This window comes from Hippoglossus hippoglossus, chromosome 14 (assembly GCF_009819705.1).
Source record: "Hippoglossus hippoglossus isolate fHipHip1 chromosome 14, fHipHip1.pri, whole genome shotgun sequence".
Lineage (NCBI taxonomy): Eukaryota > Metazoa > Chordata > Actinopteri > Pleuronectiformes > Pleuronectidae > Hippoglossus > Hippoglossus hippoglossus.
Window position 1 is genome coordinate 13877765 of NC_047164.1, and position 25770 is coordinate 13903534.

Sequence of the window (25770 nt, forward strand, 5' to 3'; positions counted from 1 at the left end):
GTTTTGTGCAAAGAGATGTTCGACTTGTGTGATAAAAGAGACGAGTCAGGCTGTAAACAATGTAGGGCGAAAACAGAAGACAGAATCCAGGCCTGATTATCTACTGTCTACACAGCAAGCCCCAAAATATGGTCTGTTGCCGCCTGAGGCTGTTATATATCGACAGACAATAGCCTCTCAGCTCTGAGATTTGTAAAATATTTAGCTGTTTATCAAGTGCTTGTCATTCTCTACCTGTAAAGAAGAGTTTAAAACCACAACCTTCACTCAGGAGCAAAGATCAGTCTTTTTTTTTTTTTTACATTGATCGTGTTAATTATCGATATCGGCTGCTATGAACATTTTTATTTTTATATGGGTTAGGGTTAGGGTTATTATATAATTTTGGACTTATAGCTGCAGCCCTAAAAAATACAAACCTGTAAAAATCACAATTGGGGAAAAGTAAAGCTATTAAAAAAACCTGTGTGTGTTGGTGGGTTATGGAATGCTGACTTTACTGTTGAACCTCATACTGGGAGCCTAATTCAACAAAACATCTTAATAACCTCCATGATAAACTCTCACTGAAAACCCCCATTTCCTCCAGCCTCCACTTTCTCCTTGATCGTGGTGCACAGGAGCGCCGCATTAAATCCCGTTTATTGGTAAAAACCAAACTGCCTGACCCTTGAGATGAGCTTCTGGGGGGGAAGGGGGAAGGGGGAAGGGGGGGCATGTACGGCTCTAAAAGTCGGGTCTGCGATAGAAACCAGAATACCATCAGTATAAATATCAGTCATAATTTAACAGAGACAATCTGCGGTGACTGCCGGAGGGGGGGGGGGGGGGAGATGTCCACACGTGAGAAGTCCCTTCGCTGCATCCACACCTTGCTGTGCTTCAAGTTACATGCAGCTCAGGTCCCAGATATTATTGGGATAGTGAATCGTGGCAGAACTGCTCAGATTGTTTGTGAGCTGGCACCCTCGCACTCAAAAGATTACAAAAAATCAATTCTGCTGTTATCACAGATCGTGACTGGAAAGGCTTTAATCTTTTATGTGTGTGTGTGTGTGTGTGTGTGTGTGTGTGTGTGTGTGTGTGTGTGTGTGTGTGTGTGTGTGTGTGTGTGTGTGTGTGTGTGTGTGTGTGTGTGTGTGTGTGTATCTGTGCACGTCTGGCTGATACTCTTGTTCCCACCTCTTGCTGTGACTCTCTCTCCCTTGACAAAAGCCGACTCTTTTCACCAGGTTCAGTGCAGCCATGATGTGTCTCTGGGGACAGAGGGGACATAAGGGGGATAAAAACAAACATGAGAGAAAAGACAATTTTAGGGGAGTGGGAATGTTTGATGGAATCGAGTGGTGAAAGTCTATCTTCTACCCTTATACCAGTATAAGCCAGATCTAAGTCCCACTTGTGTGTTATAAGTGTAATACTTCTCTTTCCTCCTGAGTGATATATCATATATTTTAATCCTCTTTTGCAGAGGTCCTGATGAACACTAAGACGGAGACATCTGATCTGAAATGGACCATCTTCTCACGCACCAAACCCGAGGTATGTAACCCCAGCTTCCCCATGTTATCTGTATTCCTAACACAGACCTCGTGGTGACTGGGGGATTTTTGGCTTCCAGCTGTTCTTTTGTTACTTGGGCTATAAAAGAGTTCCTTATATGGCTGGTAACTGACAGAATAAAGGAAACGCCAGAGTGAATGTGGGATTCAAAGTATATTGAAAGCAGATGCTTTGATTTATCCCATCAACCTTGGAGCTGCCCACAGTTTTGAATAGTGCAGCCAGAAAAAGACATATTTGTAATTTGATCAACTGAAGAGTGGTTGCTAGGGTATTATAAATTTTTTTGCCAGTGACCCAAACTGCTCAACTCGCTTATGTCTCAGAAGGAAAATTGGTAACAGTGAAGCTGGCAGGGGGAGATTTCGGGGACCTGGACTGAAATGCTCAACAAACGCGTCTGTGCTTTTGATTAAGATGCGAAGAAAAATTGTCTAAAATGCTTTTTTGCAGATGTCACCATTGAAAACGGTTTATTCAAAGCCTCAAATCATCAAAACCGCAACTTAAAACGATTGAGTATGAAACATTGATGTAGTCGATGTGGACAGGCGGCAGCAGGGGGATGCCACAAACTGTCTGCATAAGAAATTACAGATTGTAAAGGATTACCGTGGTTGTTTATTTTCAGGATTCATGGATTGTTGTGGCTTCATAGTAGATGTTTGTGGCTGTTCAGTTTCCAAAATACCTAATCATCGTTAAACGTTACATGGGCTTTTTATTCGGAGGCCAAATAAAGCTTAAATTCACATCAAACCTCCAGTGTAATCGTTTTATAGCATTTTAATGAAATCATAAATATAATTTCATGGCTTAACGGTGATGTGTATCCAGCTACAGTTGCGGAATCAGGTCCTTTGTGAACAGCGATCACACAGGATTAACCCCGCCACGTGTATTAACACACACGTTGAATATTTGATTTAGTCTAAGCTCATGAAATCAAAAGTTTCGCTGCACAACATTCACAGGATCGTTTTTAATGTCTGTTTGCTGCAGCGGCTATTTTTAGATCTTTTCAGCGTAACAAAATTTGCCCTGTGGTATCTCAGCCTTTTGCATACAACTGATGTATTGTGTAAAACCGTGCATCTCTATATTTATAATTCTCTCTCCGATTTGCATTCAAACATAATTTCTCTACTGTAAATGTTTCTTTTTTTTTTCCTGTCGCATCCGGATGAGCCCTGTGGGACGCTTTGTGCATCTTCATCACAGGAAACATTTTGTTCTCAGACATATGAGCTGCCAAAGTCCAAAAGTATTTATTTGTGGGGATTAGAAGGGAAATTCTCCCTTCAAGTGATTCAAACCTTGCTCCCGGTGCTGTGCCCCTCTGTAATTCATTCAGACCAGTATTCTGCCTCTCTCAACACATCGTCTGCAAATGGATTTTTAAAGATTTACATATTTACATAACTGAATTTCTGAGCCTCAAGTTCAGCAAAATCTGCTAAATTCTGCCCCAAGTATGTTAATTTCCTGCTTGGTTCCCACTCTTGGGAACATAGTGGTGGTGAACATGTTCGCCGTTGACTCAGAAGTCAAACATGAAAGCGTTTTCCAGTTGTATTTTGGCTCCCCAACAAATGTGGATTTCTGTAGAGTTTTTTTAGATCATACATATTTGCGATATCCCCTCTGTATTCTCACATTTTAGTCTAAAAGTGTGTTTGAGGGGTGAAAGCTGTGTCTGCCTTGGATGCTGTGAGCAGTCCTGTGCTCTGTTTGACAAGTGAGACTCGTATTCCCACTAGCTGAGCCGCGGCTCAGTGGGAGGAATGATTTAGCAACCCAGATTCAAATTTGGGATGGATCAAAACCCACAGCAGGCGAGATTCTGTCCTGCAGAGGTCTGACAGGTGTGTTACAGCACAGGGCCAGCAACGAACTGCAACATTATTATGATTAATAGGACTTTTAATGGTGACCCATTATAAAAAGACGATAGTGAAGGTTTTTATAGGGCAATTAAATATATACTCTGGTCTCACAAAAAAGTTTTTGGGGGTCAGATGTCATTTTAACCTGACGACACTTTGTTCTCCTCTTTCCTCTCAGTGGGAGGAAGTGAGCGGTTTGGATGATGAGAACAACAGCGTGAGGACTTATGAGATCTGTCAGAGCGACAGCTCGTCCAGCCACTGGCTGCGCAGCGGCTTCATCCCGCGCCGAGGAGCATCACAGGTGTACGTGGAGCTGCGGTTCACCATGTTGGAGTGTTCCTCCAGGAGCACCCACCACCGCAGCTGTAAGGAGACCTTCAACCTCTACTACTTCCAGGCAGACTCCAACGAGGCCACGGCCAATTACCCACCCTGGATGGAGAATCCTTACACCAAGGTACGTCCATCATCTGAGAAGTCACAGTCGCCTTGTATTTTTTTTTAAATATTTTCACTGTCGTTTCAGGAAGGAACGTTTTTTTAAAGTTTTTTTTATTTATATTTGACATATTAAATCTCAATCAAAGGTGTACTCCACCTATTTTACATATGAACATCAGTTTATAAATATCGATTGATCAATTAGGTTTTAATGTTAAAAAACTGTGAAAATAAAAAGTCACTCAGAATGACCTAAAGTCCACAACAATGACTTTAATGTGTCTTTTCTGTGAACAACTGTTAGAACCCAAATATATTAAATTGACTGTTTATGGGATGGAAGTTTGTGATGAATTTGAATGTGAATGGGACTTTTCTGCCCAATCAGTTACTAGACTAATTGTAGCAGCTCTAATCATCTCAATCCAAGATTACCCTGATGTCATCACCAAAGTTAACTTGGATTGAGTTTCAAACCTACATTTGTAAACGAACACCTTATGTTAGAAAGTAAGTGATAATAATGTGACTGTTCACCAGGCAATGACGGCTTTAAAAAAGTCATACTCAAAATCCCTCTCATATCAGGAATAATTGGTATTGGTATTTTTCCTCTGCTGCATTGCATTTGACCTTTCTTTAAAAAAAAAAAAAAATGAAAAACGAACTTTATGGATGTGCAATATGAATTTGCTGGTATATCCATTTCACATCTTCTAAAATGGCATGTAAAGTGCATTAGTTCCAAATAAAAAATATGACTTCTTCACTGGTCCAACATTCTTTTGGGTTTTGATTTTGATTAAATATGATTTAGAATTTGATTTTTTTTTTACGTTTTAGCTGTTTGTCTATATAATGGTGTGTTAATATTATAATGTAAATGATGTCTTAACATTTTCCTCAGCGTAAAGTGGCTTCTAACCCCCCAACGGTAATGAGCTGGGTGTGTTGGCTCACACCCAGCTCATTACAATATTGAAATCGGTTCACAGAGAAAATAGTTGATATGGGTATTTTATTTTCTATTGTCAACACTTTGTGACTTATATTTTATATCCTAGTTACATTATTGTCTCATTGGAGCAGAAACAGTCTTTAAGCACTGTGCTGGCCAGCGTCTCCTCGTCAAACCTCTGATGTCAGAGCACCGTGGAACACAGCGCTAAAGAGAGGATTCGAGGCTGTCCCCGCTCCTCGTCTTCATTACCACTTAGTAATGTGACTCTGACAGAAAAATAAAAAGGGATGAAATGTTCACCGTGATGAATTACTGCTTCTCTCGAGCCAGTTCCAACTCTCTGCGAGTGGAGCTTCAAAGCGCACTGTAACAAATGGGAAACAATGGGTGCCAGGAAGGTAGTAAATCAATCTGAAATCACAGCAGTACGCTTTGGAAAATGTTCAATAATGTAAAGCACATGTGATGTTTCAGTTAATGGTAAAAAATGACTAAAACACGTAAAGCCGCCCTCATTACGACTGAATCCTGTGAGTTTGAATCTGGACGTTACGTAAGATCCTTTCTCTTTCTTCCTGTCCTAGGTGGACACAGTGGCTGCAGACTTTCTCCTGAGGAAGGGCGGGGAGCGGAAATTCAATGTGAAGACCTTAAGAATCGGCCCTCTATCCAAGAGAGGTTTCTACTTGGCTTTCCAGGCTCAGGGTGCCTGCATGGCCCTGCTCTCTGCCCGGGTGTTCTTCAAAAAGTGTCCTCCCCTGCTCAGCGCTCTTTCCTCTTTCCCCGAGACTGTTCCCCGCATGCTTGTGCAAGAGGCACAGGGTGTGTGTGTGGAGCACGCCGCCCAGCAGGGGCCGCGACCTCGCCCTCCGAAGCTCTTCTGCGGGGAAGATGGCCAGTGGGTGGGCCAGCCAACCACCTCCTGCGCCTGCCTGGCAGGATATGAGGCCACTGAGGGACAAACGCTATGCACAGGTAAGAATGAGGCACATTTAGGCCATGCAGGTAGGCAGCAGAGCAGGCGGACTAAACAAGAAAACAATGGAGAGTGGGTTTGGCTGAGTAAGGGTCGCCGTATTGAAGAGGAAGTGAGAGACCAAGGAAGTTAAATGAGGGAGGCGAGGGGCTTTCACACGGAGGGGACACAGAGAGGTCAGGTGGGGCAGCACTTATCTCGTGGAGGAAGAGCAAGGTCAAAGGCTCACCGCTGTGACAACGGGTGGTTCGGCTGAGATAGAAGAAACACAGGAGGTGAAGGTAGTGAAGGGGCGGGGGGGCGATTGGGGTAGAGATCACATCGCTTTGAGAACATCAAAGCGAAAAGCAGACCAAAAAAAAGAAGTAAGAAGCAGGAAGATTCTCTCAGGAGCTCAGCAGCAGCTCCGTCTAATGAGTCCAATTAACAAGCCCTGTGAAAACGCACACGCACACGCAGACACACACACACAATCATTACATTGACTGGCATTCATTTACTATACTCAAACTATACATACCTGATACTTGTCTGTATACTATAACACATACTCTAACCTCAAACCTTACAATTTAAGTCCTCATAAGGATGACAAGTCCCCATAAGGTGAGCATGTAAACAGACTTCGGCCCCCACAATATGAGTAATACCTCACACACACACACACACACCCTAACATGGAAAATTATTGACTCGAAATAAATGTGTGTTTCTCTCTGTCTGTGATTGAAGGTGGGATTCAGTTTGATCTCTGTGGGAGGCGTAATCATTTTTCATAGCAAAAAAATTGAAAATAATTTGCGACATTTTGCTTCTGGTGAAGTGGGGTTGGCATTTCCAGCGTTCTGTTGCTGAAGACAGCTGAAGGGGGGGGGGGGGGGGGACCCTCTAGACCATAAAGGGAAATTGCCTTCACAGCAAGACTGAACAGTTAATTTGCAGCATAGGCCGGTCATTTCAGAAAATGAAATTGACATCTAGGTTTAAAATGAAATTAATTTAGCTGTAATGCCATTATCTCCCATAGACAATGCATGTACTTCCTGCGTCAAACACAACCCTCCAACTTCAAATTTATGAAAGCTGTCGGGTTGATTTAGTGTTTCAGATGAGCTCGATTAGTATATTTAAACCATATCTTTGAAGTAAAGCTGTAGCTGGCTATTAATACCGCTACATGGGAGGGGTTGATTTCCCCATTTGTCCCTATGTCTTTACCTGAGTTACATAATATAGATTACAAGGATGACGCCCAAATAAATGCATTTCAAGTTGTCACAAAATGGAGGTGGTGAGGTTTTCAGCAGGTGTCACCACCCCCCCGTGACTTTTCTCACATGTGGGATATTCCTGTGTGAAAACGCTGGTCACAGAGTGTGTTTGTTGTTATGCTGCTCTCATTCAGCCTCTGAAGCCAGAATAGTAAACACTGCAGGTGTTGGCGCACGTATGTGTGGCGCCACAAGACGACAGCTCATTACATATTCATGTGTAGGACAAGTGCCGGTGTGTATCAGAGGAGAACAGGTTCAGACGAGGACAACCAATGACTATTATCCATCCATCCATTGACTTCCACCGAACTGAGGATTTGGAAAATTGTTACAGCCCGGATAATAAGACAATAATAATAATAACTTCAATTATATATATATGATAGTGATAGAGATTAAAGACCAATAATAATCTTACACCCCAAGTAACATCAGGAATAAGCCTACCGAAAAAAGTATGTATTTAGCCGAGGTTTAAAAGAAGATGCCGTCTCAGACAGCCTTGTTTCTTCAGGCAATTCCTTCCAGTGCCTCGGAGCCCTGATGGAAAACTGTCCCCCTAGTTTTCAGCCTAGATCCAGGAAGTGACAGCAGATGCAAACAGGAATAGGATCCGTTTATCTGGATCACTACCTTGATCGTGTCCCACCCCTCCACAGAATTTCATGGAAATTGGTTCAGTCGTTTTTGAGTAATCCTGCAAACTAACAAACAAGGTTATTGGTTAAGTTCCCTGTGTCTTTATATCCTGAGTATCACCGTACTGTCTTTGGTTTAAGTGAGGAGACTTTGTTTGATCTTGTTCTTCAGATATGATCAGATGAATCCAGTGATAGGCAACATACCGATGTGTGTGTGTGTGTATTCACTGACCGATGTATATCAGTGTTATTGTCTTCAGTTTAGAACCCTTATTGTGTAATTCCGTCTGCAACCAACCTTCACACAACCACCCTGTTAAAAACAGATGTGTGGATTCAGTCTGACCCAGGTCCGTCTGGGACACGGCGGGTTTGAAGAGCTTGTGCAGTGTCGTGTGTAATTTGTCTTCATTTGCTCTCCCCTCTCAGCCTGTCCGGTGGGTCAGTACAAGTCGGGCACAGAGGGACAGTGCATAAGCTGTCCGAGATTCAGCCACACCACCGTCAGGGGCGCTTCGGTGTGTGCGTGTCGCATGCACGGATACCTACGTGCCGAAACTGACGCTCCCGACACCCAATGCACCAGTAAGTATGCCGTCAGCCGCACTTAACACATGAATCCACATGCAAACATGAAGGTGCAAAGATAACGCTTGTTGGTTCTCACCTATTCACCCTCTTCTTCACTTTGTTGTTTACACTCTCTGGGGCTGTTTCTCTTCTCCCCTGGTGTCGTTGGCCAGGCTCCTCTAACCTCTTTTGTTTCCTGTTTCTGTGAGTGCCGGCCATTGAGATGCGTGTCTTTTGTGACAGGTTGTTGGGGGGGGGGGGGGGGCGGGGGGGCAGGGTCTTTTTCTCTCCACAGTTAAAGTAGGCATTGATGGCTCTCGAGTGACACCTCCATGCCAATTCAGGAATGTTAATTCGGCGGCATGTTAGGCGTTTGAAAGGGAGGGGCTTTTTAATGAGGTGCATTCTCTTGCAGTGGCTTTAAAGAGGAAGTGAAACTGATGTGACACTCAGACATTGGGCTGTTGACGTCCTCTGTTCTCTGCAGGTGTGACATTAATACCAACTAGAATTCACATCCACCAATTTCATTATGACTGATAACTTTAATTACAAAAGCCTTATCTTAATTATTAATCTCTTAATCTCCCCATTTCTGTTATGTATTCTGTTTTTGTACTGGATTGCCTGCACATCACTTACATTTTCAATTTCAATGCTAAATTGTAAACAAGCCGTCCCATCTGTAAATCACATGGCTCTTTCCCCTTCAAAATAAGAGTTCTACATGAACGTGGCAGCCTCTGTGATTTTAATGAAGTAGATTCTCGATGTTAAGTCATAAAACCTCACCTCTAAAAAATCCCCAAATCCATGATTCATGTGCACTCCCATTGTTTTTGATGTTGCCCCACTTGAGAACACGCATTAGCACTTAAGTTACCTGCGGGCTCCCTGACAAAGCTTTGTCTCCTTGGCAGGAACAGAAACTCATCCTCGGTGGCTGAGTGGTATTGCTGTTCAGTTATGCTTGGCTTGAGGCAATAGCTGCCTTCGTATGGTTTTCAGACAGCGGTCATTATCATCCACTTAAAGACAAAACGTAATTGCACCAGTTCAATTCCGCAACACATGCTACACTCCCGTTGTGGCACTAAGCAATCGTTCTGCACGGTGACGACGTGCAGACCGAATAATGACGTCTTCGGCGCATGTGGGGGGAAAAAAAGCGTAAAGAAATGGACTGTGTGGGTCACTGAGAGGTAAAGCAGCAGCAAAATGACACAGAAGAGATTAGACTTTGATTTGATGGAGAAATTGTATGTGGCGTGATTGCATCAGGGTAAGCGACAACTGGAAAATTAAACATGATGACATTTTTAACTGAATAATGTGACAGTGGGTGGAGGGTTGGGGGGTGGGGGATGACTGCTGATGTTTTCTGAAGACATTTAGTCACAAGAGAAAACTGACATGTTATCGTATTTGATCAGTTTAACAAGTTGCATCACCTGGGTCTGGCATTAATGCTGCTGTTCCAGAAATGTTCCTGTTGTTGTGAACGTGTCTGACCACGACAATCTCCTGCTGTGTTCTTCATATGTGAAAGGCAAACTCCAGACCCCATTGTCTGGACATTTTCCGGATCTCGTGTCTGAAAAAGTGGATTTCCCCAAACTGTTCCCTTTTTCTGTTAAAACAGCTATGATGTTAATTCCTCGTGTTAATAATACGGTAAAAGCCTGATCTAAATTCAAGCATTTCTTTCCTCGTCACTGTAGAAACTCCGTCAGCCCCTCGTAGCATCAGCACCAAGATCAACGACACCACCCTCAGCCTGGAGTGGAACGAGCCCCTGGACAACGGGGGCAGAACCGACATAAGCTACGCCGTCATGTGCTCCGTGTGCAGGCCGCCCGGTGGAGAGTGCCTCCCCTGCGGAGACAGTGTCAGCTACCGGCCGGCTCAGCAGGGCCTGCTGGGTCGCAGGGTGGAGGTGTGGGGCCTGCTGCCGCACACCACCTACACCTTCACCATCCAGGCGCTCAATGGGGTGTCTCCAGTCAGCGGCAAGGACCCTGCCAGTGAAAGCGTCAACATCACTTCAAGCCATGACGGTAAGATGGTAGAAAAGGAGGAGGTGGAAACGTATTAAAACAGTCTGGAGTTTCACGTGTTATTTATTATTCTTGTGCCGTCTGTGCAGTGCCGTCGCTGGTGTCTGTGATTCGGAAGAGTGACTCCACAGAGAGCAGTCTGACTCTGCACTGGTCAGTCCCAGCTCAGCAGCACTACACCATCCTGCAGTATCAGCTACGCTACTGTGAGAAGGTGAGAGCTCCCTGACCACATCTCTCTCTTCAGATTTCATTCGTTTCTTTTCACGCCACACTAAAGCTCAGGATTGGAAAACTCGCTGCCACAATGCAGATGTAGGAAACAGGGCGTGGCAGCGGTTGATATGGATTTCCTCGCGCACGCCCCAAAACAGACAAACAAACATGTACTGCAAATATTTGAGAAAGTTAATGAAACACTGCAGCTCAAAACAAAGATTTAATTTCAGTTTGTTTCAGTGATTCGTGATGCTGCTGAGGCACAAGATTCTTTTTTAGGAATGAAATCATAACAAATGTAAACCCCCCCCCCAACATATAAATGAACAGAGTTCTGATTAACCCTCTGGAGTCTGCAGTCACACCAGTGGGATCAAATCACCTCATGCTTCTTGTGTGTTTCTGGGTCCGATATGTTGTGTACTAAATCAAGGTGAAAATTTAATTGTCTGGTAATAAATACAATGTTCTGCTGAAGAATTTTTTTAATGAGACATTTAAATGCAATATCAAAAATAGACAAAATAGCCCAGGATTAATGTACTGTAGAAGGTGAAGATCCAGTTTTATTTCAGGTCAGTTTGAATAAACCTCAAATCACCAGTCTGCAGTTATTCCGTTTTCATAGGATATTTGAATTCCTATAGATGATCCTTTTAGCTCCCTGTTCTTTGTTCTTTTTACTGTGATCTCTGTCATTTCCTCACTTATTCCTGTTCTGCGCTCACCTCCAGTCTGCATAACTCTGTCCATTTTCTTTCAGGAGCGGCGCAGTGAGGATCAGTGCCACTACATGGAGAGTAACCGAAACCAGGCCGTGCTGACGGACCTCCGCAGGGCCGCTCAGTATGAAGTGCAGGTGCGGGTGCACACCAAGGCCGGTTATAGCAGCTTCAGTCCTGCAGCCATCTTCCGCACCCTGCCCGATGGTAAGAGAAACCCTGTTTCCTTGAAGACTTGATAACTTTCACATCTTTTTCTATTTTGTTTTTCGAATTCTTTTCAGCATAATCAGGCCCTGCACAGTTTCTTTTTTGTATGAATTTATTGCCTTTGTCCTTGTATTGAGTTATTGTCCTTGTATTCAGCCTCTTCAATATTATAAATTCCTGTCATGTTCTTACCTTCCCTCTCATACTTTTCTTTACAACCAGTATAAACCTCCTGTCATGATTTCTGTCGTTACATTTCTCTAACTCTCTGTCTTTCTGTCGGGTTCCTTTTTCTTTTGTCTCTCTCCGTCTCTGTTGCCTTTTTCAGGACAGGACTCTGCCTCCCAGTTCTTGGTACCTGGCATCCTCATCGCCGCCGGGATGCTGCTGCTCGTCACCTTCGTCTTTGTGGCCGCTTACTGCATACGGTGAGAACAAGGCAAAGGGAGCAAGAGAAAGAGGAGCAGACGGAATAACAGGAAATGGGAATAAAACGGGGGAAATCGAAAACCAGTAACAACCGTGACCCCAATTTTACAAGTTTGCCCCACTTTGTTCTCTTGTTTATACAAATCATATCTAATCAAGAGTGGGTTTGCCTCCGTTACTCACACCAGTTTTTTTTTTTTCTCTGTGAGACACAAAGCAATGCTCATGATGTCTTCTGCTTGCACAGCTAAAAGTAATCCTGCTCATTAGAACACTTTCCTTAGGCTTCATTGTTTGAGTAAACAGTGTTGGATGCCATCACAGAGAAAAAGTGTGTCTGTGTGTGTGTGTGTGTGTGTGTGTGTGTGTGTGTGTGTGTGCGTGTGTGTGTGTGTGTGTGTGAGAGAAAGAGAGAGAGAGATGGAGAGAGATGACGATAGAGGTAGAGGGCAGGGAGAGACAGGATGCAGGCGTCCCAACCCTGTTTCCACAGGACAGGAGAACAATAGCTGTGACCTTGTGACATATACACACACAGACACACACACACACACACACATGTTACTTACCCACACACACACAGACCAGTGGCTGAGGCCCAGATCTGCCACTAACCAAGGGTGGTGCATTATTGCTATTTTAGGCTTATGAGGTGGGAGAGGGAGAGAAATGGAGGAAGGCAGGGATCCAGTAGCTACAGGGTTGTTACAGGCTTGCAGGAGGATGAGTTCTTGCCAGCAGAATTATAATGGAAGCTGCTTGTGTCAAAGAGCCGAACCGCAGCGGTTAGCTCAGGTATTCATCATCACCACAAACCATCATGCATTGTGCTTTTTAGATCACTGGGGCCGGTTTAAGGTCAACAAAAGCATTCTCACATCAAGGGAGCGTTTCAGTCAAAATATAATAAAAGGATGGCTGTGTTTTTGGAAAAAGAGTGAGAGCGCCCTTTACGACACTGGATCTCCATCAACTAGAGGGTAGTGGTCTGTGGCTGAGCTGAACTTTGACATCTCTGTGCGTGGCGCCCTGAGTATTCCCAAAGGGGAATCAATAAATTATCATATTTTGCTCTGCTGGCTCACATCCTAGAATTTTCAACACCAAATCAAAATATACCTCGTTTTTTTGATGTATCTACTATTTTAGACAGCAGGACTAAGATCTTTTTTTTTGTTTTTTCCATTTGAAGAGTCACTTTATTACATCATTGATTTGCATCCTATTGAAAAAGCATTAGAAACGTTTGCCAAGAATAAGTCTGACAATCCATTTTTCACTGCCACCCAAATCTTGCTTTATTTATCCCGACCTCTGTCTCCTTGCAGCAGACACAGCCGATTAAAGGATCCAGAACTGAGCGACAAAAACAGCCAGTACCTTGTTGGCCAAGGTAACACAAGGACACACACACACACACTCTGAAATAAACTAAACCTTGGCAGCAGTTTGCAACGTATTCATCAACATCAAGGAAATCATATTAAATATGACCACGCTCTGCTCATAGTTCTCAAACATTTCTCCTTTTCCTTTCCCACGACTCTGTTTGTCTTTCGCTCACAGGGGTCAAGGTTTATATCGACCCCTTCACCTACGAGGACCCTAATGAGGCGGTGCGAGAATTTGCCAAGGAAATCGATGTTTCCTTTGTCAAGATTGAGGAGGTTATCGGCGCCGGTAAGCCCCAGCCACATGCTTTTTCTCATTGTTCATAAACTTTGGACTCACAGACTGAGTTTTTTCTTTTTTTCCCCCTCAAAATAACATTATGAAAATATATAACTTACAGAGTTAAATTGCTTCTGTGACATTTAAAACCATTGTCTGTGTTCTTTATTAGACAAAACTCAATATTGGCGAGCAAAAAAAGCAATTAACTGATAAATATGTTAGCTGTATTAGTAGCTCTCGTTCAAACCAAAGGGCACCACTAGCTTCCAGCGGGCTTTAGCTTTACTGAAGATAACTCATGCTCCCAATAAAGTCAGGAGCAGCTAAAGAAAACAGCTTAATGTGTTTATGTGTCTGTTCGGCTGCAGGAGAGTTTGGGGAGGTGTGTCGAGGACGACTGAGAGTTCCGGGGAAAAAGGAAAACTACGTAGCAATAAAGACACTAAAGGGGGGCTACACTGACAAGCAGAGGCGGGACTTCCTGTCTGAGGCGTCCATCATGGGCCAGTTCCAGCACCCCAACATCATCCACCTGGAGGGGATCATCACGGCCAGCTGTCCAGTCATGATCCTCACAGAGTTCATGGAGAACGGAGCTCTGGACTCCTTTCTACGGGTCAGTGTGAGATGAGAGAACACACACTGAAACACGCCACCCACGTCACTCCAGCCCTAATGCAAGTGTTCCTCTCCTCCGTAGCTGAACGACAGCCAGTTCACGCCCATCCAGCTGGTGGGCATGCTGCGCGGCATCGCCTCCGGCATGAAGTACCTGGCAGAGATGAGTTACGTCCACCGGGACCTGGCCGCCCGCAACATCCTGATCAACAGCAACCTGGTGTGCAAGGTGTCCGACTTCGGCTTGTCTCGCTTCCTGCAGGAGAATTCGTCCGACCCGACCTACACCAGCTCTCTGGTGAGATGACAATCCTCTCGAGTTATTGCCTGAGAAACCCTTCTATTAATAATAATTTATTCACATGGGAACATATGTTGAAACATGACGTTACAATTGTAAAAGTTCATCACTAAACTTTAAGTTGTTTTTTCACCCCTTCGCGTTCCTTGTCAGAGCTCGGTCTGACTGTTTTCTAGTAAAGTTTTGCAGTATTGACTGTTTTCCTCTTCTGCCCAGGGAGGTAAGATCCCAATTCGCTGGACAGCACCGGAGGCGATCGCCTTCAGAAAGTTTACTTCAGCCTCAGATGTGTGGAGCTATGGCATCGTCATGTGGGAGGTCATGTCTTTTGGAGAGAGGCCGTACTGGGACATGAGCAACCAGGATGTAAGTTCAGGGTTTAGTTGGACACAACACGAAACTGAGCTTCTCCCAAAACAACAGCTTGTGTAATGATTTTTAACAAGGAATAAGTAAACATTTTTGTAAGTCTTAAGCTTAGTTCACAGTAAACAATTTTCAGGCCGATTTGCCAGTTGCCGACGAGTTTTGCAAGAGGATTGAAAGTCACCAGTCGCTGTGTGAACTCATTTAAATGAGTCGCAGGCCGATGGGTCGCAAAAACCTCACAGACTCCAATCCCATTTACAAGCTGCTAAAAATCTCTATTCTTTACAACTGTGATGTCCACTGAAGCGTGTCCCCGCTCCTCCAGCTTGATGCGTCACTCTGTGAGCAGGATGACACATCAAGCTGAAGAGCAGCAGGATCAGTCGGATTCACCATGTCTCTTGTTGCCAACAGTTGTACAGTGCTAATCTAAGTAGGATTTTCAGCCTTCTCCTCTTCTCTATTTGTTCTTCCCTTTGCACGTTTGCTAATCTTCTGGCCCACCGAGCTACTCGGTACTGAATTAAATACCATTCAGTTGTTGCATTGATTTGTATTTCTTTTTATTCTCCATTAGGTTATCAATGCCATAGAGCAGGACTACAGGCTGCCCCCACCCCCCGACTGCCCCACCCACCTGCACCAGCTGATGTTGGACTGCTGGCAGAAGGACCGCTCGGCACGCCCTCGCTTCACGGACCTCGTCAGCGCTCTGGACAAGCTGATCCGCAATCCCGCGTCACTGAAAATAGTCGCCCAGGAGGGAGCAGGGTGAGAGTGCGGATGTGTGTGGTTGATTGACAGACAATGAGGTCACGGTGACAGTAAATATGCAGATTGAGAATGAGCAGTAAAAAAGAGGAACCAGGTTTGTCTCTCCTGATAGTCACGGGACAGACGCCAGACCCTCCTACTGCCCAATCTTATGTTCCCTCTTAATGTCCTGCTGGGACCTGTCAGCCTCTTGCTGTGCCCATTTCCCTCCCTCCACATTCTGCCTGTCGGGCTGGACGCATACAGCAGAGGAGCCTCCACCCCTGACAAATCCCATTGTTAGTCCCTGTCAGTCACTCACAGTCAGATTATACCCCTGTGTGTCAGCAGGAATGTTGCTGCAGGATATATATGTATAAGCTCCTCACTGTTGTTGTGCTGACAGTGTGTGTAAGTCCTTGCTTTGTTTCCCCCTCTCCGCTCCCCCAGGCCGTCCTACAGCCTGCTGGACCAGCGTGCACCTTTAGCCCTCTCGTCGTGCGCCTCGGTGGGGGAATGGCTGAGGGCCATCAAGATGGAGCGCTACGAAGACAGCTTCCTGCAGGCCGGCTTCAACTCCGTGGACCAGCTGGCCCAGATCACCACACAGTCAGTACCTACTGAGAGTTTTCTTATCTAAAATGAGACTTACAATATCTCTGGAGGAGCATTTTTTGCTTCGCCCACAAGGTCAGAGAGCCAGGCCCACTTGTGGTGGCGACAGTAATTAAAGCCTAGCTCACACTTTGGGATTTTCAGCCTGATTTATTCAGTCCGGCCCGAGTTTTTGCAAGTCGCAGACGAAAGTGCTGCTTTCGTTTGATCTTCAGTCGCCATTGGCTGTGTGTTCACTCTTCAAAGACACGATTAGGGGCCATTCCCGGACTCTGATCAGATTTCCAACCTCCAGTCGGAGTAGGTGACAAATCCAGACAATCAGAGCAAGGGACAGGGTGAAGGTGGTGAGGGTCCAAGTAGGGGTGAGGTGCCCCCTGATTTTAAACTGCACGTGTGTAATCATGGAAATCGAAGCAATAACCATGTGCGTGAGGGACATGGTTACAAAGTCAGGGCAGCTTGAATTAACTGCATTGGGCTCAGACAGAAAAACGAGGCCTGGCTTGCTCTCTGTTCTTTACCACTGAAGAGTTTCACCTCTCCCCCAGCCGGATGTGTCATTCTGTAGCAGCTTGACACAGAGGAACAGGACGATCAGTCCGATTCTCTTCTCTTCGTCGTGTTTAAATGTAGCTCGGTGCCCAGATAGTTGAGGGTTTCTCCTGGTGAAAGATGGTGTAGCGGGGGACCCCCCCTGTCACCACTCAGTCATGTAGTATGAACTCACAAACACTGTGAGATTATCGATAATAAGACAGCAAATCTAGGTGTGTAGCGTGAACTCAGCTTAATTTCCTGAAAAACTGACCACGATTCCCTGAAGTTCGATTTTAAGTTAAGTGTGAACGACTATTGAAGCCCAGAGAGCAACGATTTCCTGACTGAAATATCCCTTTTATGTCCATTAAATCATATCTTTCATTTCTGTATGTTCTTCCTTCCTAATTAGTCCTTTTTCCCCTCGTCTTTGTTCAGGGATCTCCTCCACATGGGTGTGACTCTGGCCGGCCATCAGAGGAAAATCCTCTCCAGCATCCAGACAATGACCTTTCGAAACAAGAGCACTGCGACTGTGACCTTCTAGCTCACCCCTCACTAACCTGGACGTGAACACCAGCACGCAGGTGCAGCCCATGTACTGAGAGCACTCCGGATCCTCTCCTGTGACCCACTTTGAACACGGACTCCAAGAGAGATTGGCACAATTTATTCATGACCAGGATGAAAAAGAGATTTAAAAAAAAATATCTAGCTCAAGATGACTTCCCCCCCCAGAGGATGAGGGAGTCGTCTGGAGACTGGCGAGTCCCTGTCACCCACAGTGACCAGGGAGAGAAGCTGATGATTTGCAGAATGACTCATTTTTAAAGTTTGTGCTCAGTGTTTTTATATCTACCAGAGATTAGAGAATAAACGCGCTAAACCAAGAGGAGAGACAGATCAGTGTTTACAAATTCCTCTAGTATCTTGGCGTCTTGAAAACTGGCAGTTGACGGGTTCTCGACCCAATAAAACGTTGCTTCACCAAAGGAGACTGAAAAGAAAAAAATGCCAGTGACAATTCAAGGATTCATCTGTTTTCATATTGTTGTGTAATTATGAATGAGGACTGCTTTTACTCTGGGTGTCTTACATTAAATCCATCTGGATTACATTATTACTTCCATCAACTACATCAAAACTGAACATTTTAACAGTCGGATTGTACTTTTAGTTTTTTCTTCCATTTGATTTCCACATTACCTCCTCTTTGCTCAGGTGTGATGTGTAATGCAGACTCTGGAGAGTGCTGAACTCGTCCTAATCAGACTCCTCTCATCTTCCTCAGTCTGGCTCTCCCCTCTCCAAGCTCAGCAGCCAGTGAGGAGCGGAGAGAGAGACGCGACACATATCAGCACTTTTGTCATTTCAGAGTTAATTGTAATCTCTTAAGTAACTCCACGCTTCTCACTCGGAGTGTGTTCGGTTATTTCCACTGCCTGTGATTCTGCCGGCAGCTCCGTTTTTATTATAATCAGACTGAACAAAGGACCAAGTGGACTCAGAGACCAGAGAACACTGTCGAATTGGTTTTTCTTTACCAAGGAAGCAATCTGGCCTCGCACATTTGTTAACTAATACAATTTTTAAACTCTGTATTCTCCATCTTCCAGTGCCATTCAGTCATCTTTGTGGACTTAAATGCCAATTTTTTTAAAGCAGAAATCTCGTGGGTGATTCATGTAAATGTGCCGTAAAGGGTTTGCTTTGACATTTTGAAGTTTAGCGTATATTTTCCTTCATCAGATGTTTGCCATGCCGTCTATGAAATGTATCTGCTCTTGCTCAGCTAGCTGTACAAACATTGTTTCTTGACATTTAGATTGGGTAACGGGTTAGCTTTCTGTCAGCAGTATCCATTGGTTTCAGGCTGGAATGCTAACAACACTGCTGAGCTCCTGTTTGATTAGCAAACAGGAGCCCCCCCCCCCCCCCCACTCACATTATTACATGCGCTTGGTGAAGAAGAATAATGGACTGGAGTTCAAAATGTCAAAGTATTTCTCAAAGACTTTGCATCTCTTGAAGGATAATACCAGCCTTTTTGACATTTGGGTCAGGTGTAATTTTCCCCGGGTGGCTCCCAGACCTGCAGTGAATCAGGAAAATGGAGCTTAAGCAGCCACTTTGGATACAAAATGCATTGCAACACTCTTCTCAATGGTTTCCTCTTTGTGCCAGTGTGGATTTTTTTTTCTTTAAGCTTTGTTTTATGGTTGATCGTTCTGTTAACTTTCCTTTTTCCTATTCAGACTTTTTTTCTAATAAGTTTCAAGAGGTTTAAGGTGCAATTTTCACACATTTAAGTCCAATCAAATGTGATGAATAGCATAAATTCAAATCCCCTTAATGCACACCAAAGGTTTTGTGATGTAATGTTCGCTGCACATGCTAATTTAAAGCAACACTGTGTAACTTTTAGTGAGCAATAGCACCCTCTGTAGGCACATGTGGTGATTAATTCTGTTAGGTGTTGTGTCCAAGAGATTGAGTGGTTTTCATGCAAAGAAAAACCAAAGCCTATCAATTTGTTGAGCGGAGCTCTGATTGTGTTGTACCACTCACTGAACTGAACCACAACAGAACGGTGGACATTATTCAATTCAATTTTATTTGTATAGCTCTAAATCACCATATACATTATCTCAAGACCTTAAAAACCAGAGAGAAACCCAACAGTTCCCACAATGAGCAGCACTTAGGCAACTGTGTGGAGAAAAAACTCATTAACTGGAAGAAACATCGAGCAGACTCAATGTGGGCAGTCATCTGCCTTGACCGGTTGTGGTGAAACTGGGGGGGAGATGAGAAATGGGTGGAAAAGAGGGGAGAGAAGAGAGAGAGATGGGGGGAGGGGGAGGAGAGAGAGGAGCGAGAGACCAGGAACAGTTGTGCAACATCAGGTTTCAGCTCTGACTAGTTATAATGAAAACAAGAGTGTAAAGATGTTATTAATGATAGCAACAACAATTCATATAATATGATATAATAATAACAATACCCATGAACCATAAGTGCTCCGCCAAACTCTGCTCAGAATCCTTCATATTTTAAAAGTTTACACGCTGGATGTTGGAGATAAACACTGTTTTGTAATTACTTGTACTGTAGTAATTATATGTACAGTGCAGCATTCCTCTTGAACTTGCTGTGTCTAAATCTGACTTTTTAAACTGCGACTATCAGTCAGCAATCTCTGAGCCCATTGGCTATTCTATGACGGTGAATTATGAATGACATTGTTTACAGTCCTATTAGTTTCTTTTATCACTTTTTAGATGTGTTTTAGCTCCAGATGACATTTTTGCGAATCTCTATTAACCCCTTTCAGCATATGAATGCAGATAAATTAAAAAGCCAGATATATTTCAGTCAATGTGTTCTGCCACACGGTCTGTTTAAAATCTGGCAACCAAAAGCCTGCTCAAACGTGATTGGTCCAACTAGCCTGACAGATTCTGCATATTCCCAGTCTCGCAGGAGATCGTACCTGCTTCACCGAGGTCACACAGAACAAGCATTCAGGGTGAGGAGTAGGGACGAAGGTGGCACCAGTCAGTGAACCATCAAATGAATTTTGGTGCTGTTATTTTAAGGTGAAAAAGTTGCATAGTGTTGCTTTAAAATGATTGTGCTGCTACTTGAAAAAAAGACCAAATGTGATCAAAATGCGTGTGATGCCAAAATCATCCATTCTCTTCCTTTTGTAACAAATTGCTGTAAGGCCTTAATCAGAAACACTGGTATTGTCGCGCAAGAGTGGGAGCGATTCCCCCAAGGATTGTGGGAAATGCGGTCTTCATATTGAAGACCTCAGTTAAACTATGAAATCATGAATAGATATAAAAGTATGTTTTGATTACCATCCTGTGTGTACGCTAATCTGTATTCAGTATTCATAATAAAGATGCACAGCAGTGATTATCACCAAGGACTCAATTCTTTCAGCTTCTTTTGAATGTGAAAAGCACAAAGACATTCAGCCTCAACTGAATTCTAATGTCAAGTGGAACCAAAGCTGACAAAGCATGAATGTACATCATCATATTGTCATGGTATATAAAAGGGAGTCCCTATTTGACCTAACAGCATGAGATCTACCTGTCTTGTGTCAGTCCTGAATCAAACGATGGCTCACCACAAAGCCGCTCCACCGTTACCATCACACAAGGACGTTTCTAGATTTCCTCAAAACTTTCTTTGACTGCTTGAGTTTTTTTATCAGTGCTCACAGATTGCACCAAACAGAGTGGTCCTTGGTCGTCTTGTTCTTATCTGGGGTTAGATAAGGCCTCTGCCTGGACTGTCAAACATCACAGCACAAATGTGGAAGTAAAACATCTTAACGGGGGTGGGTTTTTCTTTTTCCTTTTCTGTCGTCTTTGTGGCTTTTGTCGCGAGCGCGCCTTTCATCTCTCCCATCGCCCCATTTATTCAGAATGAGAAGGAAACCTGAGACCGCGAGGGCGAGAGTCGTACCTCGGTCCCCATTCTTGTTTTGCAGCTTTGCCGTCTCGCAGCATTTCCTCCTGCCTTCTGTTCCTCCAGAGACACTTCTTTTTTCATTTTTACCCCTGAGGGCCTTGGAGCTTGTCCTCTCCTATGTTTCCCTTCCTGGTCCTCAGCTCTTTTTAATCATGAAGAGATGTTCTTTTCTTCTCCTGTGCCTCGGGCTGAGAGCAGCTTATAGCGCAGCATAAGCTTAAACTCTCCCTCCCTCACACACACACACACACACACACACACACACACACACACACACACACACACACACACACACACACACACACACACACACACACACACACACACACACACTTCCTTTCTCTCTCCTCCTATCTCCAAAGCTACTTTAAGCATGCATGCAGGCTAAGCAGCCGGGGCTTGAAGTCAGTATTTAGATTCATTGATTAATGTACTTTGATTATCTCTGTGTTACTGACTCATTACTCTTGTTCTGTTGCTCTCGTGTGGTCCACAAACTACAGACGAGCACAAGTGGAGCTTCTGTGTGGTGGAGATAAAATAACAATGATTAACAATTCTTCCTCTGAGCATTCTTTAACTCTGCAGAGTGTTTTAGTTTGTATGAATCTCTTTTTTCTTCTTCTGGGTGTTTGAAAGCGAGAGATGGGCATTCATTTCTGCTTTCTACCTCTGTCACTGCTCTGCGTGACCCCTGACCCCAGCGTATAGTACAAATCTAGGCTCAGCTTTGTCTGCATTTCTGAATGGCCATTCATTAGGGCCGCTGTCGAGTCGGGAGAGAGCGGAGCGGGCCCTGCCAGGTTTTAGCATTTGGTGGGATTGTGTCATTCCCCTCGCATTCCTGTGTTCATTCAAGTGTGGAGAGCGGGTGTGTGGGTGGGTGGGTGCATGGCAGTGGTGGATGGGGGTTAACCACTGGGACAGGTACCTGTGTGTTTGAAAACAAAGGGGGGGCAGGGTGAATGTGATGTGAAATGGTTTCAGTCCGTCTGGAGCAGTAAACACGGCGGAAAGTCAGAGTGTGATCCTGCATTAAACGTGTATTGATTGACGACGTACTCCACTGAGAGTTTTGCGCTTCCATAAATTTTAGGGGGCTCACAAGAGACCGATTAATTGTCAAATTCCAAACAGCTGAATTTTAGCTCCAAGTATGGGTCAAACTCTAGACTGGATCACGCAATTCCCATAATGCAACTCAATGCCATCTGTTGTTTGATTCATTTCCAAACCTTCTCCATTTTGTGATGCAGGTCTTCTGTTAGAAAAATATATTTATGTCTCAAACCTAAATCATGTCAAACTTGACGACTTCAGCGTCGGGGTTATTTATGTTTTAACAGATGAGCGGTGTCTGCTCCGACATCCATCCGTCAAGGAGATTATGTTTTCGTCTGCATTTGTTTGTCTGTTTGTTTGAAGGATTACACCCAAACTACTGGAAAGATGTGGTACGGATCAGGAAAAAAAGCCATACAATTTTAGTGTGGATCAAGATTTTCCTTGATTTGAGAGAGAATAACTCAAGGATCTTCTTAAAAATCTGGCTTTTTAGGGGACTGATATTTATGTGTGTGTGTATTTTGGTGCAGATCCAAATAAAAATCTGGATCAAGTGAATTTAAATGTGGATTCATAAGGGGACTGTTGGGCATTGGTTGATCTATGCATTCCACTAAGCTCCAATTTAGTTTGTTACTTTATTTAGTCAGTAGAATTAATACAATCCTTAATTAAGAAGATAAACCTTTCCACCTTCACTTCTATATCTATTTCTTGAATATATTTCATGTAATAAAGACATAAAAGTGAAAAAAAAGGAAAACAATAAAAAGAAAATAACAAACGCACAAGAGAAAAAAAAAATTTTTCTGTATTTTGGCACTTTGTTATTGATGTGAATATCCAAGGTGACCACCAGAAGTGCTTCTCAGAAACCCCTCCCCCCGACGGAGCTGCGTCCGATGATTAATCTTCACTTCTTTTTTTCCGTGTTTGTGTAAAACGAGGGAAACACTAAATATGAATTTGAAAGTGTGCACCTTTCTCCCTGTATTGGAACGACCATCATATCTTATCACTCTACATTTGAGTGTGACCCTTATTGAAACAGCTTCAAGCACTTTTGCTCTCCAATATGGTCTGAGGACATATCAATCAGTTTCCAGTGTACCACCACTTTCAATACTATTCCTAAGCCAACTGAATCGTAAAGTTATTGGAATGCCCCTTTAACATATAAAAGAAGATTCTTTTTTTTCTGACTGATTTAATACTTTCTTTCTGAATCTGCAGAGTTGCTTTTGATTTTCCTGTGCAGCAGCGGCTCGAAGATGGAAAGTTAGATCTGAGATTGTCGCTCCTGTGCCAAGATTTCCCTCCTGGAGAGGACTCGCAGACGATTTGATTCCAAATGGCCCAGCATTTTCTGGTGAAAATCCACCCAGCAGCCAGCTGAGATTATTTTTCAGCTGTGCCCGCCGTGTGATGGTGTGGAGAGATAGGAGGCACATTGCGCTCCCGCTCTGTTTCGTATCGAATGTGATGGCTTGGGAAAAGTTGTCGCTCCCCGCTGCTCTACAATACATCTGTTGACTTTGCTGCAGCCTGTGAGGGCAGGCCATTGCTGCAAATACGAGTGTGTTCTTAGCTGACCCACCTGATCAAATATAGGGTTGTGAGAGTGTGGTTATTCCATCGTGCTGCAGTGCAGTTTGACTTGGAATTAGTCTTGTACTTTTCATGATGAGCCTAATCCACTTAAATCAACGTAAACCTTCAGATGACAGGCCCCTGCTGTCCCTTATTGTTATTTTTTATTTGTTGCAGCAGGGGTATTCAAATATTGGGACATTTTTCACTTCTTTGTGAGGCTGTCATGTTCGAAATCAATGTCATTTTTGGATCATGTCCATTCATTATCATTATTTGAAATGTCTGCATCAGAAATTGAGGAATGTATTTTGGCCCCAGCCACAGTTATGGATCCATGTTCCTCCTGCTCCTTTGTGCGTCTGTTTGCTCATAAAAATGGATCATTCTCTGAGCCAAATGGTTTGTCGATATATACATTATGACTCCAAAACAGCCATAAGTCACATGTAATAGCAGGTATCCACTTCTCCTTCATCAGGCTTCAAAGAACATATCATGTTTTTCGACTGAGGCGTTAGCGGCATGAAGAATGTGAATATGGACGTCAACACCTTCAGGACGAGAGACCGGCCCCTGCAAAGGTGTTTTGCTGGTTCCTGCTCTGTCTCAGCTTTCAGCACACACACACACACACACACACAGAGACAGACACACACACACACACACGCACACACGCACACACGCACACACGCACGCACAGCAGCCATCCATCTCCCCAGTGGCAGCCTTTTGTTTTCCACTCCGCTAAGATGTGCCCGTTGCCTTCTGTGAGGAAATGAAAGGAGTGTGACCTTCTTGCTTCTTATCCTCTCTCCCTGTGAATCACCCATATTCTGAAACTCAATCCACATGAGTCAGGGACCAGTTTACGCTAGAGGGAAAATTAGACGTAGAAGAAAAATATCAAATTGCGGTAAAAGTCGAAAAGAAGAAGTAGACACTCTTTGTTTGAGACAAAAAGGTTTGTGCGTGTGTGTCTGAAGTATGAGGTATGGCAAACATCATGTTAAAGATGTTCCTGCTCAGCGTGATTGATCACCAGATGGGTTATTGAACTCAGATTGATGGGTTCACGCCACAGTGTTGTGCTTAACCTCGCTCCCAGGCCTCACCTTCAGGTCCTAACTCAGCCCGGCTCCCTCTCGCCCCCTGAACCCCAACACTGTAAATCTTTGCCATCAGTGGAAAAAATGTGCGTCCACCAAAAGTCATCTGGTCAACAAACCGAGACGCGGAGTCTTTTCACCAGGCGTTTCTGAGCTCCTCTTTAATCAGGCAAACGTTTATAACAGTTTCAGGGTTTGGAGAAACTACCAAACCTCTTTTTTAAACATTTCATCTCTTTTTTTCCCTTTTTCCACAGTAAAATCTACAGATTTGTCTGTTTTTCATGAACACAGTGGAGTCTGCGGCTCATATTTGTATTGTGGTCGTATAGCTGTTTACTTTTTACGAGACATTTCTGCTTGTTTTCCTGAATGTAAATTGTTCTTTGGCGAGCAGCAGCCTCAGTGAGCAATTTTCAAACATGTTCATCAAGCAAATGAGTCGAAAGCACTTAAGAGTCAAACAATCATACACACAAGTTGCTGCACTTTCTCACTAGGTAGGGACACAGAAAGTTGAACTTTTTGAGTGGCACACACACACACACACACACACACACACACACACACACACACACACACACATCCATTGTTCGCCTGTGGCCCCTCAAACCCTCCTCCTTTGCATAAATGACACTCCATCAGAACGGTTGATTATACTGTAAAAACATGACCACTCACGTTTGGTACTGACCC

At 44.0% G+C, this 25770-nt stretch overlaps 1 protein-coding gene across 3 annotated transcripts in view; it reads left to right on the forward strand.

The window, feature by feature from the left end:
• ephb4a (eph receptor B4a) overlaps positions 1-20752 on the forward strand; it is a 40918-nt gene extending 20166 nt beyond the window's left edge. The window contains exons 2-17 of one of the 3 annotated variants that reach the window (XM_034607624.1): positions 1472-1542; positions 3628-3909; positions 5439-5829; positions 8175-8330; positions 10037-10372; positions 10462-10586; positions 11355-11520; positions 11852-11951; positions 13281-13345; positions 13519-13632; positions 13995-14242; positions 14327-14542; positions 14762-14911; positions 15492-15685; positions 16118-16276; positions 17261-20752. In XM_034607624.1, coding sequence (XP_034463515.1) covers positions 1472-1542; positions 3628-3909; positions 5439-5829; positions 8175-8330; positions 10037-10372; positions 10462-10586; positions 11355-11520; positions 11852-11951; positions 13281-13345; positions 13519-13632; positions 13995-14242; positions 14327-14542; positions 14762-14911; positions 15492-15685; positions 16118-16276; positions 17261-17369 — 2882 coding nt within the window. In that variant the 3' untranslated portion in view covers positions 17370-20752. Of the gene's footprint in view, positions 1-1471; positions 1543-3627; positions 3910-5438; positions 5830-8174; positions 8331-10036; positions 10373-10461; positions 10587-11354; positions 11521-11851; positions 11952-13280; positions 13346-13515; positions 13633-13994; positions 14243-14326; positions 14543-14761; positions 14993-15491; positions 15686-16117; positions 16277-17260 lie in introns of those variants that run through there. The other 2 variants (XM_034607623.1, XM_034607625.1) reach the window with 2 other exon arrangements.
• The last annotated feature ends 5018 nt before the right edge of the window (positions 20753-25770 follow it).